The sequence below is a fragment of the Heloderma suspectum genome, chromosome 1, assembly GCF_057233095.1.
Source record: "Heloderma suspectum isolate Gila_16-S chromosome 1, 16-S_ref, whole genome shotgun sequence".
Taxonomy (NCBI): Eukaryota; Metazoa; Chordata; class Lepidosauria; order Squamata; family Helodermatidae; genus Heloderma; species Heloderma suspectum.
This window is the reverse complement of record NC_139458.1, coordinates 216,459,882-216,472,953: the sequence shown is the minus strand read 5'-3', so window position 1 is coordinate 216,472,953 and position 13,072 is coordinate 216,459,882. Positions and strand designations below refer to the sequence as shown.

Sequence of the window (13,072 nt, the reverse complement as noted above, 5' to 3'; positions counted from 1 at the left end):
TCACATAGATGTTAAATAGCATCGGGGAGAGGATGGAACCCTGTGGCACCCCACAAGTGAGTGGCCACGGGTCCGAAACCTCCTCTCCCAGTGCTACCCTCTGGTACCTGCCGGAGAGGAAGGACCAGAACCACCGCAATACGGTGTCTCCAATGCCCAACCCCTCCAGGCGGTCCAGGAGGATACCGTGGTCAACGGTATCAAAAGCCGCTGAGAGGTCGAGGAGAACAAGGAAGGAGCATTCACCCCTATCCAGAGCCCTCCTCATATCTAGGGGTGTCAGAGAATTTCTCGCCAAAACTTCGGGGGGCTGAGTGCCAACGTATCTGAGTGCCCCACACCCCGCACCCCCCCCCCGGATGGGACTTACCTTTCCCGAATGTTGCTCCCGGTGGCGGGTTGCAGCAGCGGTTCGGCAGGGCTTCGACAGGGGCGGGGGCAGCAGCTGGTCTTTCGACCGGCTGCCGCCGCTGCCATTCCAAGAAAAGTAAAAAAAAAAAAATGCCCCCGTGATAGGCTACGTGATGATTAACGTAGCCTATCACGGCTGACTTTGCAGATCTAGCCGTGATAGGCTACGTAAATTTTTTTTTTTTACTTTTCTGTTGAAGTTCGCGGCCGGGGAGACGGGGCGCTTCTCCCCGGCCTGAATTTTGGCCGGGCGAGGCGGGAAGCCTCCCCCCTGGCCTGAATTTCAGCCGGGCGAGGCAGGAAGCCTCCCACCCGGCCTGAACTTCGGGGGGAGAAGCGAAGCGCCTCCCCCACACCGCCAAGCAAGCTGCGAGACCAGGTAAGTGACTTTCGTACATCCCTACTCATATCATCTACCAAGGCGACCAAGGCCGTTTCTGTCCCATGCCCAAGCCTGAAGCCCGACAGAAATGGGTCTAGATAACCAGTTTCTTCCAAGTGTGCCTTCAACTGCACCGCCACCACCCGCTCAATCACCTTGCCCAAAAATGACAGATTTGAGACTGGGCGAAAGTTGTTCAGAACTTGAGGATCCAAGGAGGGCTTCTTTAAGAGCGGTCTTATCACTGCCTCCTTGAGGGCTGATGGCATCACTCCCTCCTCAAGGGAGGCGTTCACCACCGCCCTGATCCCCTCACCCAGTCTCCCTCTGCAGCCCATAATGAGCCAAGATGGGCAAGGATCAAGTAAGCAGGTGGTCGGCCTTACAGATGAAAGCACCTTGTCCACTTCATCAGGAGGAAGAAGCTGGAACCGATCCCACAAAACCGGTTTGCCACAGGCCGCCTCTTGCTCACTAACTGTATCCACAGCATGCAGAGTAACACACCTAATCTGATCAATTTTATCTGCAAAGTGCCTTGCCAAGGCCTCACAGGAGGCCTTAGAATGCTCCAGTGGTTCCGGAGCCACAGGACCGACCAGGCTCCGGACCACTTGGAACAGCCTCCTGGGACAGCACTCTGCAGACACGATGGAGGCAGCATAATAGAATGCAATATGCCACTAGGAGAACCAGGGATAGTAATCGGGCTTGGGCTTGTTGCTTTGAGATCCTGATGTTGGGGCATAGACTGAGGGCCAATCTTCATGGATACGGAATGAGAAGCACTTTCTGGTTTTCTCCAGGTTTTCATGAAAACGGCAAGTAAAGTGGCACCTGAAGCAAGTAAAGTGGAGTATATGTTACCTAAAACCCCACTTTTCTTTCTCCGTGTGCTGCTGACAGGCCAAAGCTGATTTCATGGAAAAAGTCATCAACCCCATAGGTGCAGCTCAGCAAATGAGAGAGTTGTTACCAGCCCCCGTCCATGCTCCCCTGCTCAGGGAAGTTTACTGGAGTTTACCCCACACCTCTCCCCTCTCATCCAGCACTGGGGAGAATCCCCATCCTGTATCTCAGGAAAAAGCAAACCTCAATTTCATCCTTCCCTTCCAATTTAATCTCCTCTGGAATGGCTTCCTATACCCTGAAACATCTGGTGGAGTTGAGTCCTCTTTTAACCCCAAGATCACATCCTTTTAAACACCACGTTCATTTTTTCCCTGGCTCCCACTGTGCAGTCACAGGCTGCGAGGAAGAAGGCTTCTCACCACTGCATTTAGCCACAACATGATCCCCATGAAGGCTTACTTGAAAGCAAGTCCCAGTGAATTCAGTGTGGCTTACTCCCCTGCTTGAGACTGCATGGGAGCGAGATTTACTTACTGGGGAGCAAAACTTACTTCCGAGTAAACATGCACACAAGGGGGGGATGGCTTCACAGAGACTCTCATCTAACATAGGGATATGTGAACTTGTGAACGATTAAAAGATTAATGAGATTTTATCAATGGGAGGCTATATAAGGTGAATGGGCAGAGAAACTAGTGTGGTACGGTGGGTGATTGTTCCAGCACAACTCAGGGTTTTATCAATGGGACAAGCAGGCTTGTATAGGAGCGGAGGAAGCTAACTATTGCAAAAGGGTGACTCAGAGGGACTGTGTGACAGCATAATGGCTGACTCAAAGGCTTCTATCTAGGAATGTACAAAGGAAACCACTGCGAGGGGGCGACTCAGCATGACTGCGGAATGAATGAATCAGGATCGAATCGGGACTGCGAAATACCGCTGCTGCAGGCTCCTGCTACTGTCCCCTATGTGTACTCCTTATTGGGGGAAAAGAGGGAATGGGTGGGGGCTGCCCCTCTCTTGACCATGTCACAGCCGCTTGCAGAGGCACACCCAGGATTTAATGTGACAGACCAGGCACACTGCAGCTGAACTGCTCAGAAGCCACATTTCAGGAAAAACAACGCACTAAACAAGTTTCCAAAAATGCGCCTTTTCCAGGGAGAAGCTGCAGGATTGCTGCAGATTGGCAACAGCGTCATCTGTTGTGAACAACCCCAATGTGCTCCCCCTCCACATTAAATCGCCTGTGTAGATTGGGCCCAGGTTGGGTTAACTGTCACCATTTCCCCACAAAGATTCCTGGGAACCATAGTTTGTTGACAGTAATGAGAAGTGTTGCACCATGCTCAGAATTATGCAGGATAACCTGTGAAGGGGGGTTGTGGGGTAGATGGCCCTATCTTTTGGATAAGGGCTAGCTGTTGCATTTTGATACCTTCAAACTTTGCGATTTCACAATTGTGTCTTGGGAGATATCTTTTCAGGCTTTACAATGAGTGTGAATAGTTTGGGAGGCACAGCCTGCTGCACAATGCTATGTCCACATTCATTGTAGGTGCAAAGACAACATGAAAAGGGAGAGGGAGGGAGGGAGGGAGGAGCGCGGAAGGAGGGCTCTGGCACCACAAGTTGCTGGTGCTTTCTCTACGGAAAATGAACATGCACTAAAAAAAAAAAAAAGAGCACAGAGCTTCCTGTCACTGGGTTGTTGTAAATCCTCTTCTTGGAGTTCTGTCTTACTGCTGATAGCTCCAGCCTGCATTACATAAATTTCTAACAGCCCTGGACAGGCAATACAATGTGAGGGCAAGGATGAGTGGGAGAATAAAACCTGTTCTCAAATTTAGCATGGCATGTCCTCCACACATATACTTTTATCTACTTCAACTATTTCAAAATACAGCTAAGCCTGTTTGAGCTCAGCTGATTTACCGATTCCACAGCAAAGCTGGGAGCAATCTTCTCGTTAATTTCATTCAGTTTGTCTGAAAACATCTGCCTGTCCTCTGTGGCCATGATGGATTCAACTGATGTTCCAAGGACCTTAACGCCATACTCCTGCAGAACGCCACGCTTGAACAGCTCCACTCCTGTACAGAGAATGAGTTGGCAGGGTCAGCATTAAAAGAAGAACACGTTCTGAAATCTATCCAGCTAAGGGAGATTATTACACACTTGTCTAAGTAGGGTGGCCAAATACACATTGCCAAAACAGAGGACTTGCGTCACCAAAAAAGAGGACATCCATTTGTATATGAAAACTTATATTTATAGGTGCACATTTAGAAATAATAACTATAATTTACATAGAAATACAATGCATCTCACCATAGTCAGGACGATTGACCAGGTGACCTGTGTATCTGCTCAGCCTACTGTCCATGTCCAAGTGCTGTTGATGGGCTACTTCAAGGCCCCTGCTCTCCCTCCTTATGGTTATTTGACTTTAAACCACACTTGGACTGGATGATCCATCAAACAGAGGACTCCTTCAAATAAAGGATTGTCCCCTGCCAGCTCTCCAAAATAGAGGACTGTCCTCTGTAAAGTAGGACATTTGGTCACCCTATGTCTAAAGTCCAGTTCATAAACTTAACTGGGCCAGCGATCCTCTTGGCATGGTGGAGAAGTGAACGTATGCCTCTTCCCACACATATAACATAGCATGGAAACTGCTGTTCCATGTGGAAGCCCCTATGCAAGCGAGACTGGATGTCAGGAATCCACCCCCAAAATTTCTCAGGAGAACATCATGCAAACCCTCCACCCAAAGTGACCACTACGCATGTTATATTATATAAATTCATGATGATGGGGAGCAACATGTGTATATTCTTCCATCAAGCTAGCCCAGTAGGCAGATGAACCAGGCCTGAGATATTTCAGTCAGGAAATATCTACATAGGGGCAGAATTCAGACACACAGAAAGCTGCAGCTAGAAACTTGGTAGATGCAAATCTCAAAGGGCCCTTGGCTTTCCATGTTCACCTGATGAAGAATTCTGTGTATCTTGAAACCTTGCAGACCACTATATCAATAACGTCCAATAAAAGATGGTACCAAAGTTCATTTAAAGGCAACAGTGGTCTCTACATATGGAATTCCTACAATTTCTTTAGTTTATACTGAGGATAGCACTCCAATGGAAAAAAGAAGCACCGAACTTACCACAGTTGAGAGCAGTCTGCCCACCCATACCAAGAATTAACCCATCAGGTCGTTCTGCTTTGATGACCTCAGTAACAAACTGTGGGGTGATTGGAAGGAAGTAAACTGTGTCGGCCTGCTTCAGGCCAACTTCATTGGTCTGAACAGAGGCAATATTGGGGTTCATCAGGACAGTTTTCACATTTTCTTCCTGAAAAAATAACAGCAGCAGCACAAGGCTTTCAGTAAGTATACAGCAAGATAATTAAAACATATAGAAAAGGCACTCAAATGATCTTCATTTCACTAGCTTTGAAGCAAGTTCCTTTGAAATAAATAGAACCTGTTCTTCGACATAAATGTTTTTAGGCCTGGTGCCTCTTAACAACTCTTAAAAAAATAAAACAGAAAACAAATTTACAAGCAACCATCATTCTGACATGCACTAAATACTGCATGATAACTGGGGTCATTAGATATGAATAAAAAAAAGATTAATATAATCCACAAAAGTTTATGCCAGAATAAATCAGTTAATCTTCTTTGTTGTTTTTAGTGGGAGATAGAAAAGTAGTTGGTAAAATATTGAGTTGGATCTAGACTTACTCAGAGTAGACCCATTGAAATCACCAATTTCAGTGGATCAACTCTAGGTGTCACTGAGTCTGGATCCAACCCATAATCTTGTTAGAGATACTCATTCATCCTATTTCTTTTAAAGTACCTACTCATCAATTTATTGGTGAACATTGTAAAACAAAGCTATGAGAATATTTTTTCATTTGCTAGCATGTATACTTGGTTCTAAATGCACTACTTCATTATATTTCTGCTTTCTGCTCTTTCCACAGCCATTCTTGTGAATTAACACTTGCTCGCATTGCTCGTTTATGTTTGGCCTTAAAACCGGTCCCCAATCAACACAAGCAAAAGCAAATAACAATGTGAATACTTAGGCGCATCTTGCAATGCTACACCCACGCCAACTGCCTCCGCTTCACACCCTACTGTAAATCGTGCTGCCAGAGGCAAGGTCACCAAAAACAAGTGTCGCCTCTGGAATGGCTGATTAGCACCGAGATCAAGACAGCTAGCTGGGAGTGACAGAAGGAAGGTCAAGCTGGCAAGATTTACTGGAAAATATAACTTATCCTAAAATGTAAAAGCAGAAGGCAAGAGAAGCGGAGAGTGGGAGAGCATCGCGTTTAAAAGAAATGCTTTTCTATAGAAATCAAGATGATCTTGATAAAAAGAAGGTGGCTTCATTCCATTTTCTCTTTGGATTTGATATTTTCAGGTAATATCCCAGCCAGTGATGCTTCCAAACAGTCTGGCTACAGTCTACATCATTCAGGCTGTAGAAAGCCCTGATGAAACACTTTGCCAATTCTAGGGGCTGGTTAATGCCCATTCTGGGTCAGCCAAACAGCAACCTGGCCAGAAATGTTCAAGAAAGTGGCCTGGAGAATTCAATGCTTTCCAACTTTCAGAACTGTTTTGACTGATTATGAAAGTATTTTTTTTTTCAGAGATGAGGAAGAAATCATGTTGCTCCTTGCAAAAAAAATGGTGGAATTGTTTTTGGTGCTGGAATGCCACCATTTGAACTCCCTGATCCATGTACCAGGAGCAGAAATCACCTTTCCATCTCCCTTATTATATTACAAAATATAATGGAGACGATCAAGCTAACGTTAAGCACCTTTAAGTGACAATGATTTCAATGGGGGTGATTTAAAACATGTACTTAACTGTCCCACTAAAATCAATGGCAGTTTAAAAATGCTTAACTTTGGCTGGATCATTCCCATGTCCTCTTTTCCCAGAAGAGCGATGTCTGATCCTCATGACCAGAAACCTGATGAGTTCTCTCTTTCAAAAGAATAAATCAATCACATTTTGTACCCTTACGTCATAGTGTTCTATTTCTGTTTTAAGCTTCACGCTGGAAAAAGGTTATGAAACAACCCTAACACATGAGCTATTGGGCAAGATTCCTTAGACACCCATCTACTGCAGGAAATCTAATGATCATGCCTGCTATAGAGTTGCTCCCCTCCAGGCACAGTGTTTTGAAAATAATGTAAGGCTTTCAAAGCCTGACATCTGCTGCCGCAAATATGGGGTCATAACATACCATTTTTGTTAAGCCACCTGAATGACTAGCAGTTTATTGAAAAAATATACATAAACCTTGAATGTCTCAAAATTTTTAGCACACATGATGTTTTATGCCCTAGTTCACACAGGTGCCTGTTACCTGTCATTTGTTTTTACATCCATTTAAGCATTTCTTGGCCTCCCAATCTGGGAACAGACCGACAGAACTTGAGAGAAGATACCAAAGTATACATGGCACATATGAATGCATTTTTCACAATAAATCAAAGAGGCTGACATTTTTTTAGAACAAACCATTTATGTGAATTATTTTATTGAACACTTATTAATGACAGAATCAGCTCACAACCTGTTCACAGGGAGGATAAGCAGGGTTTATTCTCACTGAATAATGCAGCTAGTTTTGCCTAACTTCTGTATATTGCCAGAGATAAGCAAGGAAGAAGGTATAATCACATAAAGGATTGCACCAACCATTATATGAAGGCGCACGGGTGGATGTGGAATACACTAAAAAAAATCACATCCTACATTCTCACCTTCATGGCCTTGACAGCCTGTGATCCAGAATAATCAAATTCTCCTGCTTGACCAATAGACAAACCACCAGATCCTAGGATTAGAACTTTGGAAACCTAAAAGCAAGTGATGAGTCAATGCAAAGTCAGAATACCAACGATCAGTCCCCATTTATCAAGTAACCTATCCACACCTATTCTTTCTTTCAAAATTGTTTTCAGGACAAGGAAGGGCCCACTCTTTCTTTCTTAGGTGTCTTTCCTGCTGATTGCATGTTTGCAGTCCACGTGCAAAGAGAGAGGTCAGAATTTTTAAGCACTACAGTCTGGAGCCCTTTGTCCAAAGCTCATAAGCTGGAGGGGGAATTTCAGTCCACCTGCCACCTGAAATGGCAGGCTGAATTATTGTCAACCAAAGCAAGAAGCCAGCTTGCTAGTGGAAATGTTCCTTGCAACATCTGCCCAGACATCATGAGGGTCATTGCTTGCAAGGGAGTGCCTCTTTAATGGGCTACTCACTTCCCAGAGACAAAGCCCAGGCCAGAAGCGGAACCCTAATCAGCACTCCATTCAGGATGTTTGAGGGACGTATCCAAGGAAAAACAGATAGTGCAGTCATACATACTTACAGCTGCTCACTTGAGTTTGGTTTGGTTTGGATTTGTATCTTCCAAATGTGCCTCCCTACCTCATATATATTATACAGTGTGTGTGTGTGTGTGTGTGTGTGTGTATACACACACACACACATACGTATATATATATATATATATATATATACACACACGCACGCGCGCACACACACACACATTGAATCTTAACTTCCATATACATATATGAAATAAGAATATGTCATCCTACATAGTTGTGGATATACTGCAAGAGTGATCAGAATCTGGGTCCCACATGGTTGCTTGATTTTCTTCATTTCCTCTAGTCATATTTCTCTTGTTCAGGGTAGGCAACCTGGTGTCCTCAAGATGTTTTGGACCACACCTCCCATAAGCCCCAGCCAGGCTGGCCAATGGTCAGGGATTATGAGAGCTGTAGTCCAACACATCTAGAGGGCATCAGGTTGCTAATACCTGCTCTAGATAGAAATCCATAGATAAGCCCTGTACCTTGGTTTTCAGTATATTATACTGGTGCCAAGCTAAATGTTTTTCAGGTTTACTTTTTGCAGCAAAAATAGCAATTTCAAGGGCCTGAAACTCCCCCTAATCCAACCGGGGATTGTTCACAAGGACTCTTTTCCATTGTGTTCCCTCTCAGCTGCTGCTTTGGCAGCCTTTCCCCCTCACCCTTCTATTTCATTCATTCATGAGGAATCTCAACCAATCCGGGATCCTGAACTTGACTGTGTAGCTAATCAGAGTTAGCTATTTGCTAACCTCACTAAAGATAATTAAAGCCTGTTAAAGTGAGGGCAATACTTCTTGCACTAGTCAATCAGCAATCTTAGCCAACCGGGGATTAATATTAGAATCAAACAGGTTCTCGGCTTTTTCACAATGATCTCTGAAAAGGGGATCCCTGATTCCCCCTTCAGCTCAGGACTGCACCATCTTGTCCTTTGCATAAAAGCAAAAACTCAAATATTCTGAGCAGAAGATTCAAACAAAGCAAATCAATATATGACTAAACCAGTAAATTTGCATGCATTCGATTGTGCATTGAGTAAAGGCTTTGAAGCAATCTTGGTATTGGATTCAGCTTCCTTGGCAAAGATTCTGAATATCTTTGGTACAAAATGGAAATGCTCAGTAGAAAATGCAGCAATGCGATCCATATTAAGCATCTTCATACACGAGGCTTCAATCACCTTTGAGAGTCTCATGCTATTTATGTGAATGGCTGATTGCTGTTCATGCAAAAGAATGCGGAGGCATTTGTAATGCAAACGAGTGTGCTGACCAGTATGGGTTTTATATTTGCATTTCACACTGATTCAAGCAAGAATTACTATAAAGCTCATGCATGAGAATGCCTCCAGACTTCCCTTCAATGTATAGGTCAAACTATGGGTCTGAAAACAATGTAAAGAGGGGTGAGACCAGGAACCTAGGACCACGCACCAGTTCTAGTACTAGATCAGTGCGCCTGGTGTTTGGAATCCAGCACGACTGTGCCTAAGGTGCAGAAAAGCTGGAAAGATGGATTGCATGACCTTCATGCCCAGCTGGCACAGGGCTTGGCAGAGGAGCCCCAGATGGCATGCCAGAGCCCTACAACTCGGCATATCAAGAATGAGCCCCTCTGTGTTTACCCCACAGAACTGAAGCATTTTAACAAAGGAAATTCTGTTTCATAAAAGCTGAGGGCAGTAGGCTTTTCCTAACTTATCAGTTCATAAAACCTATTATAAATGGACTGTTAAGCAAAACCACTTCAGCCATATTGGTAAAATACTAGGATTGTCACGCATAATATGCAATGAATTTACTGATTGCCACATTTGCTTACAGACAAACGTGGTTCAATAATGGTGGATCACAGCTCTTGTGTTATTTTCTTTGTTCAATGCCCAGATGCTCTGTGGGAGGTTATAATACAAATTTAGAGTCATGTGGGAAAAAAATCTAAAAATGGAAAGAGCCTCTAGTAAATGAGGATCCATGAGATGAAGAATCTTGAGGCTATGCTAGCTGAACCTGGATTCAAATCCTTTCTCCAGCATGAGGGCCAAATCCAATTTCAGAGAAGGTCTCAGGGGTCAAATCCCAGTGGTGGGTGGTTCTTGTTGATGTTCAGTCGTTCAGTCATGTCCGACTCTTTGTGACCCCATGGACCATAGCACGCCAGGCCTTCCTGTCCTGCGCTCTCTCCCGGAGCGTGCTCAAGTTCATATTCATTGCATCCGTGATGCTATCTAGCCATCTCATCCTCTGCCGTCCCCTTCTCCTTTTGCCTTCAGTCTTTCCCAGCATCAGGGTCTTTTCCACAGAGTTTTCTCTTTGCATTAGGTGGCCAAAATATTTGAGCTTCAGCTTCAGTATCTGTCCTTCTAATGAGCACTCACGGTTGATTTCCTTTAGGATTGACTGATTTGACCTCCTTGCAGTCCAGGGGACTCGTAAGAGTCTTCTCCAGCACCACAGTTCGAAAGCATCAATTCTTCAGCGCTCAGCCTTCCTTATAGTCCAGCTCTCACAGCCATATGTTACTACTGGGAAAACCATAGCTTTGATTAGACGGACCTTTGTCGGCAAGGTGATGTCTCTGCTTCTTACTATGCTGTCTAGGTGTGCCATAGCTTTCCTCCCAAGGAGCAAGCGTCTTTTAATTTCATGGCTACAGTCACCGTCTGCGGTGATCTTGGAGCCCAAGAAAGTAAAATCTGTCACTGCTTCCATTTCTTCCCCTTCTATATGCCAGGAAGTGATGGGACCAGATGCCATGATCTTCGTTTTTTTAATGTTGTTTCAAACCAGCTTTTGCACTCTCCTCTTTCACCCTCAACAAGAGGCTCTTTAGATCCTCTTAATTTTCTGCCATTAGGGTGGTATCGTCTGCATATCGGAGGTTGTTGACAATTCTCCCGGCAATCTTAATTCCGACCTGTGATTCATCCAACCCGGCGTTTCTCATGATGTACTCTGCATATAAGTTAAATAAGCAGGGTGACAATATGCAGCCTTGTCGTACTCCTTTCCCAATTTTGAACCACGCGGTTGTTCCATGTCTGGTTCTTACTGTTGCTTCTTGACCCTCATACAGGTTTCTCAGGAGACAGGTAAGGTGGTCTGGTACTCCCATCACTTTCAGAATTTGCCACAGTTTGTTGTGATCCACACAATCAAAGGCTTTAGCGTAGTCAATGAAGCAGAAATAGACATTTTTCTGGAATTCTCTTGCTTTCTCCATGATCCAGCGAATGTTGGCAATTTGATCTCTAGTTCCTCTGCCTCTTCGAAACCCAGCTTGTACTTCCGGTAGTTCTCGGTTCGCATACTGCTGAAGCCTAGCTTGTAGGATTTTGAGCATCACCTTGCTGGCATGTGAAATGAGCGCAATTGTGCGGTAGTTTGAACACTCTTTGGCGTTGCCCTTCTTTGGAATTGGAATGTAAACTGACCTTTTCCAGTCTTGCAGCCATTGTTGAGTGTTCCAGATGTGTTGGCATATTGAGTGCAGCACTTTAACAGCATCATCTTTTAGGATTTTAAATAGCTCAGCTGGAATACTGTCATCTCCGCTAGCTTTGTTGTTACTAATGCTTCCTAAGGCCCACTTGACTTCACTCACTAGGTTGTCCGGCTCAAGTTCAGTGACCACACTATCATGGCTATCAGGGACATTCAGATCTTTCCTGTATAGTTCTTCTGTGTATTCTTTCCACGTCTTCTTAATCTCATCTGCGTCAAGGGCTCCTTGGAGGGCTCTCAGTCTAATCCAGTAGCCAAGTCCAGACACAGACAAAGGGATTATTTTCAAAGCTTTATTCTTCTTTTATAACTTAACAGCTCTACAGGTAGCAACTAGATCTGAGCAGCAGCATCCCTATGCCCTAAGTTAGAACATTTGGTCCCCGTTTGAAGGGCAATTACTGGCAGACCCCTGAATATAAGGACTAGGGAGAATCCCTCCCCTTTTCCCTTGGATCCTCTGGGCGCAACCGTTCTTTGAGCGCGAACCATTTGGCGCCACTCTCTGCGTCTGCGCCGCGCATCCCCCCCAGTCTGCTATCTGTGCTGAGTCACTCCCTGGACTGCTTTCTAAACTAGGAATGTGGGTGGGAGGAATCTCCATCAGCTGTTGGTCCTGGGAAAAAAGGAGCGCGCTCCTCTCCTGAAGGAGCGACTGCTCTTCCTCAGGATCAGAACTACTCTGGGATTCTATGGGCTCAGTGTCCACCCTGACATCTGCTTCTGTTAGGTCCCTGCCTTCTTTGTCCTTGATCATGCCCGTCTTTGCACAAAACGTTCCCTTGAGATCTCCAATTTTCTTGAAGAGATTTCTAGTCTTTCCCATTCTGTTGTTTTCCTCGATTTCTTTGCATTGTTCATTTAAGAAGGCCTTCTTGTCTCTCCTTGCTATTCTCTGGAACTCTGCATTCAGTTGGATATATCTTCCCCTTTCTCCCTTGCTTTTCGCTTCCCTTCTTTCCTCAGCTACTTGTAAAGCCTCATCAGACAGCCACTTGGCTTTCTTGCATTTCTTTTTCTTTGGGATGGATTGAGTTGCTGCCTCCTGAACAATGTTACGGACCTCCGTCCATAGTTCCTCAGGCACTCTATCTATCAGGTCTAATCCCTGAAATCTATTCCTCACCTCCACTGTATATTCATAAGGGATATGATTTAGGTCATACCTGAATGGTTTAGTGGTTTTCCCTACGTTCTTCAATTTAAGCCGAAATTTTGCAACAAGAAGCTCATGATCTGAGCCACAGTCAGCTCCAGGTCTTGTTTTTACTGACTGTATAGAGCTTCTCTATCTTTGGCTGCAAAGGACATAATCAATCTGATTTCGATATTGACCATCTGGTGATGTCCATGTGTAGAGTCATCTCTTGTGCTGTTGGAAAAGAGTGTTTGCTATGATCAGCGTGTTCTCTTGGCAAAACTCTATTAGCTTTTGTCCTGCTTCATTTTGTACACCAAGGCCATGCCTGCCTGTTATCCTGGTGATTTCTTG

At 44.7% G+C, this 13,072-nt stretch overlaps 1 protein-coding gene across 4 annotated transcripts in view; it reads right to left on the bottom strand.

The window, feature by feature from the left end:
• Positions 1 to 13,072, bottom strand: part of CPS1 (carbamoyl-phosphate synthase 1) — a 182,065-nt gene that overhangs the window by 106,523 nt on the left and 62,470 nt on the right. For all 4 annotated transcript variants that reach the window (XM_084830024.1, XM_084830030.1, XM_084830043.1 and 1 more), the window contains 3 exons: positions 7,457 to 7,552; positions 4,818 to 5,007; positions 3,581 to 3,738 (listed from right to left, as the gene is read on the bottom strand). In XM_084830024.1, coding sequence (XP_084686150.1) covers positions 3,581 to 3,738; positions 4,818 to 5,007; positions 7,457 to 7,552 — 444 coding nt within the window. The remainder of the gene's footprint in view (positions 1 to 3,580; positions 3,739 to 4,817; positions 5,008 to 7,456; positions 7,553 to 13,072) is intronic.